The following is a 5,770-nucleotide window of genomic DNA, read 5'->3' as shown; positions in this document are numbered from 1 at the left end:
TACATGCCCTTGACCAGAATCGAACCTGGGACCCTTGAGTCCGCAGACTAACGCTCTATCCACTGAGCCAAACCGGCTAGGGCAGTAGCTTTTTTTTTACCCTAAGAAAGAGAACTCTCTGAGTCACATAACACTAGAAATATCCTCTGTTAGGTACAGACCAAAGTAACTTGCAAGTTTTAATGAAAGATAAGAAGTACTCTAAGAAATAAGCAAAAGAGATACGTCACCAGGTGCATATTTCCCAATTGTTTGCTCCAACATATTTCAAGATAAAGTGAAAGGCAAGAAAATATGAATAAGGGGGGGCGGAGCAGAATTCATTGGGGGGGGGGGGGGGAGTATGTCCTAAGAGAAAAATCTGTCATGTACTCTAATCAAGAAAAACATCAGTTCTAGTTCACATACACATATGGTCACGCTGTTCTCGATATGAGACAATATGCAACGCACTCTGAAGATCATATTATGTCTAATCAAAAAGTGTTTCTTAAGCCAAAGGAAGCTGAGGTAGCTCCCACCATTCGTGCCAGCCATACTGTGACGCCTACCATTTTCCTCTCCCTTGATTTCTAGTTAAAATTCACAATGTAAAGTATCATAATACTCCAAAAAATATCCTACCTTGCATGTTCCTGAACTCCCACAATCTCCACTTCACTATCTGAAGAGGCAATATTAATTTCTTCATTGAGTGGTGCACTGCCAGCAGATGTCTTGTCACTTGCTAGGAACCCTGGATCCAAATGTCCTGAGAGAGAAGGGGGGGGGGAGATAAGCACTACATTTTGATTTCTTACAACAGCAGAAGGAACTCATTGACAGACTTCTCATCCAGGTTCAATCACAGAAAGAGAATGGTCTTATGAGATCTTGTCACAACAAAACGGTTACCCATGTCAAATAAATAGGAGCAGTGTTCTAGTAAAAAAAAAAAACACACACACACACACACACACACACACACAAAAATTAAACTGACCACACCACATGCTCATAGTTATAAGAGTGTACAAACAACATGGAAGTACATAAAAGTAAGAATTCCAAGTCTCACTCTCTACTTATATTCCTTAGGAGGAAAAACTTAGAGTATTTTGGTAAGTATGTATAGTATATCTAAATATAGGTAAATATAAATTATAATAATACTCTATGTTTAGTTCCATAATGCTTTTTGCATTTAACTAGTCTGTCTTTAAATAACTCACACAAGAAATCTGCCACTACCTAGAGGGCAATGGAGCTCTCTGCTACTTATCATTTCAATAGAACAAAATTCTACCAGAAAAGTTCAAAGGCATAAATGGAATAAATACTCTTCACTAAATTTTAAACAAATTTAACAATTTTCTCTAAAGAAATGCAGATTTTAAAAAATCTAACCCCAAACCACATACAAAAGTGAAGATTGTAATTTTTGCTTTGAGCAACTAAAACATAACCTTTATGGTGTTGACAGTTCTCATTAGACAGAACAAACCGCACAACTCTGGGAAAAACAACTGTTTGTGGCACTGGGGCACATGAGGATTATTTCACAAGGGTCTTAATAAAGCTTCTATTACATAGTGCAATAAAAAACATTCTGAAAAAAAACAAAACAAAAAAACACACATTCTCCAACATCACAGAAAGCATGAGCTTCCACAGAATTCTCTCTCAAGAAAAGCTAATGACATAGCATCAAAGTACATAGCTCTATAAACAATTCTAGCAAGAGTTAAAATTCAGCTTATTTCTCGTGTCTTGAATGTTCTGACATAAAAGGATGAATTTTAGAAAATCTAGGAGTTAGTATGAATAAGCAGTTACAACAGGTATAAATTTGTATTTATTCTTTAAAGGGATTTTTATTTAAATACCAGAGGTCCGGTGCACAGATTCGTGCACAAGTGGGGTCCCTCGGCCTGGCCTGCAGGGATAGGGCCAAACTGGCTCTCCGACATCCCCCAGAGTCCCAGATTGCGAGAGGGCAAAGGTCAGGTGCACGATCGGGACCAGGGAGAGACCACAGGAGGACTCCAGGGTGTTTCTGGCCCATCTTACCCACTCCCGATGAGCCAGACCCTAGCCCTTTGGTGGTCAGTGTGCATCACAGCAAGTGGTTGAACGGTCTAACAGTCATACACTTACATATTAGGCTTTTATTATATAGGATATTGTCATCTAATACCAAATAATTTCTCCATATTTAAAAAAATCCTTTGTGACACCTTATATAAACTAAACCAGTAAGGTTTACATAAATACAACTTTCCTTTCCCCTAATCACACTTATTTCAATTTTTCAAGGTCATTGAGAAATCTTATACTTTCATACTCCTGCAAACGATTTTTTCTTTTTAAAATTATAGGTGGTCCCAAAACAAAAACTTTACCATTTTTATACCCTTTGATCCTGTAATCCCACCCATGACAATTCAGCCTAATGAAAAAAAAACAACTTTAAACAAAATGTTATGATGTCCAAAGATAAACACTACAGTGCTATGTAAAAACCTGGGGAAATGTATGAACATGTAAATATCTCACATAACGCTATAAAGATATGTAGGTGCTGGGTAAAAGCTGTGAAAAGTAATCAAGTTTGAATATAATTGTGGGTCTTTTTTACAATTCTTTAACAGTATTTTTTCTTTTCTTTTTTTTAAATATATTTTATTGATTTTTTACAGAGAGGAAGGGAGAGAGATAGAGGGTTGGAAACATCGATGAGAGAGAAACATCGACCAGCTGCCTCCTGCACACCTCCTACTGGGGATGTGCCCGCAACCCAGGTACATGCCCTTGACCGGAATCGAACCTGGGACCCTTCAGTCCGCAGGCCGATGCTCTATCCACTGAGCCAAACCAGTTTCGGCAACAGTATTTTTTCTATGAAAATAATGCATAAATGAGAAAACAGAAGGCTAAAAAGCTTAAACTGGCTTCTAGATACAACTGGTGATTGAGATATTACAGTGTAGATAGGATTCTATCAGTGGCAGTGAGCACTCACCTTTGAACCTTACACACATACAAGAGATGGCATCCACCAGACAAAACCCAGTTTTGTTAAAGTTAGGGTAGCTGCTTAAATGGAGTTTTTTGTTAAGTCTAGGTTTGGTAAACCTAGATTCTTGTTCTGACTCTAATACTTTGCTTGTGGCCAAGTCTTTTATCCAATTTCTACTTCAGTGTTATAGTTATCACTATTGTCATGTACACTATTTCTACTGCAATTCTAGAAACGAATACAAATTGACAAGTCTCTCTTTTTTCAATTATTTTGAGCAGCTTTGCTTTTGTGCAACTATAACAGTTTACTTCATCGATTTGTTCTTCAATAAATACTTGTTTATAATATGCTATGCACTGTGTTAAGTGCTAAGAATACTATGGGGAACAAGACAGTTGTACTCTCTACCCTCAACAAGCTTACAATGTATCTGGGGATAATAAAAAGTAGTCCATTGCAAGTTGGCTTGAAAACTGCTCTGAAAAGGAGGTAGAGAGTCCCTGGAAACACATAGAAAAGGAACATTTCCCAGACTAGAGGATAATCAAGGAAACTGAACTCTCAGGAAGGAGTAAGCACAGGTAAGAAGTAACTTAAGAAACACTATATTACCCTTTAGGTTAGGGTATAAAAGTTTGCTGGGATCAGCCAGTTTGGCTCAGTGGTTGAGCACTGACCTAAGAACCAGGAGGTCATGATTGGATTCCTGGTCAGGACATATGCCTGCGTTGCGGGCTCGATTCTCAGTAGGGGGCATACAGGAGGCAGCCAATCAATACTCTCTTATTGATGTCTGTCTCTCTCCCTCTCCCTCCCTCCCTCCCTCCCCCTTTCTCTCTGAAATAAATTTTAAAAATGAAATAAAAATCAGTGCAAGACAAAATATGGCACATGAGGTTAAATTAGAGTGGGCTAAATACAAATTTCCTGGTGAATGTTAACTCTAGACTAATGGTGTGAGAGTTTTGCCACATTTCCTGTCAGAGCCATTAGATAAAGTATGCTATTCAAATAACAAGTCAGCTGGGATCCACATCAAGTCTGTGGAATGCCATGCTCTTCAAGAGACACCAAGGCATTCTCCAATAGCCAAGAATGAATCCCCCATTCTGTCTATTTCAGACTCAGGGCAATTAGTCCTTTTCTCTCAATGTAACCCTCTTTAGCATGTCACATTACTTGAGAGCTCCTGTGCAGAGCCTGACCTTCTCTGGCCTTTGGTCCATTCTCCACCGCCTCCCCACCCCATGCCCTCACAGGAATCCAATGGCAGAACACTGCCTAAAGAATACACAAAAGTGAGCAAAGATGATATGAGGTTCTTCAAATACTGTCAGTGGTTGTAATCTATTCCCATTCTAGGACAAGAATAAGCCCTGTAGAAAAAGTGTCAATACCACAATTACCATATATTAAATTGAAAATGGTTTGTCCTCCCACTACAGACCTTTTCAACACATAAGTCAGAAAGAAGCAATAGAAAAAGTAGTAACTAAATTATCATGGGAAATATTTCTTTTGCCTTCAAAAGAAATAATGTAGCTCTTTTATTTTTTAATTGATGCCAGAGAGAGGAAGGGAAAAGGAGAGACACATCCATGTGAGAGAGAAACATTGATCAGTTATCTCTGGCATGCACCTTGACCAGGGATTGAACTTACAACCTGGGTATATGCCCTGACCAGGAATGGAACCCACCACCTATTGGTGTACGGGATGCTGCTGCAATCAACTGAGTCACCCGGGGCCAGGGCTGTAGCTACTTTTTAAATCACTAGTTTTAAGAACTAGTCCTGGATCTCTTTGTAGCACTTGAAGAAAATTATTACATAATGGATGGCAGCAGCATGTTAGCTATAAAATAGGTTAATATCTTAAGGTGCTAATCATTTAGCTTTAAAACAAACAAATTATTAGCTTGTGTTTAGTTTGCTCCAGAATGTTAAAAGCAACTTTAAAAAGGGAAAGAAGGTTAGAAACTAAAATCTTAAGAGTCCATATGAAGCTTGTAAACAGGAGGAACCTGACCAAACTTGACCTCCCTCACAAGACTGATATATTGACTTTAAAGTGCTAATAATAGAAACATGGCCGTTCTGGTCTGATTATAAAAAGCCCTACACTAAGGACAGGAAACCCAAGATTTGTTTCTCTGCACTACAACAAAGCTTGCATAATGGACAAATCAAGATTACTATCCCTAATTTAAGAATGAGAAAATGCTCAATGCTTACCTTCTTAACAAGAAGGCTGGGAATGGGGGCTAGGGGAGGAGATAGGATCATTTGTTTAGAATTTTTAATTTCCCAGGGGGAAAAACTCTAAATAAATTCAGTTTACCATAATTATAAGTCTTCCACACCAAAAGAACTTCAGACTTATGCTTCTCAGCCTCATCTACACGTTTACAGTGAGCTATTACTAGCAATAAACAAAAATATCAGATATGTTGGTACTGTTTCCTAAACATATCCAATGCAAGAGTTAACTGGGGTTGATTATTAAAAACAGATTCACAGCCCTGGCCGGTTTGGCTCAGTGGATAGAGCGTCCGCCTGTGGACTCGAGGGTCCCAGGTTCGATTCCAGTCAATGGCATGTACCGTATTTGCCGGCGTATAAGACGATTTTTTGGCCCTGAAAAATATGCCTCCAAGTGGGGGGTCGTCTTATACGCCAGGTACACTTCAGATAGACTGCCCATAGTGCTTGCCCCGTGCCATAGTGGCCTCCCGATGCCCGCCCACTTCATTCCACATACCGTTCAGGC

At 39.0% G+C, this 5,770-nt stretch overlaps 1 protein-coding gene across 2 annotated transcripts in view; it reads right to left on the bottom strand.

Moving 5' to 3' along the window:
• The window catches only part of LOC102754416 (chromosome unknown open reading frame, human C18orf25), a 72,320-nt gene that overhangs the window by 8,607 nt on the left and 57,943 nt on the right, over nucleotides 1-5,770 (bottom strand). For both annotated transcript variants that reach the window (XM_006759946.2, XM_006759947.2), the window contains one exon: nucleotides 625-751. In XM_006759946.2, the coding sequence (XP_006760009.1) occupies nucleotides 625-751 (127 nt within the window). The remainder of the gene's footprint in view (nucleotides 1-624; nucleotides 752-5,770) is intronic.

This window comes from Myotis davidii, unplaced genomic scaffold (assembly GCF_000327345.1).
Source record: "Myotis davidii unplaced genomic scaffold, ASM32734v1 scaffold815, whole genome shotgun sequence".
NCBI lineage: Eukaryota > Metazoa > Chordata > Mammalia > Chiroptera > Vespertilionidae > Myotis > Myotis davidii.
The sequence above is the reverse complement of the archived record's forward strand: the minus strand, read 5'-3'. Positions and strand labels throughout refer to the sequence as shown.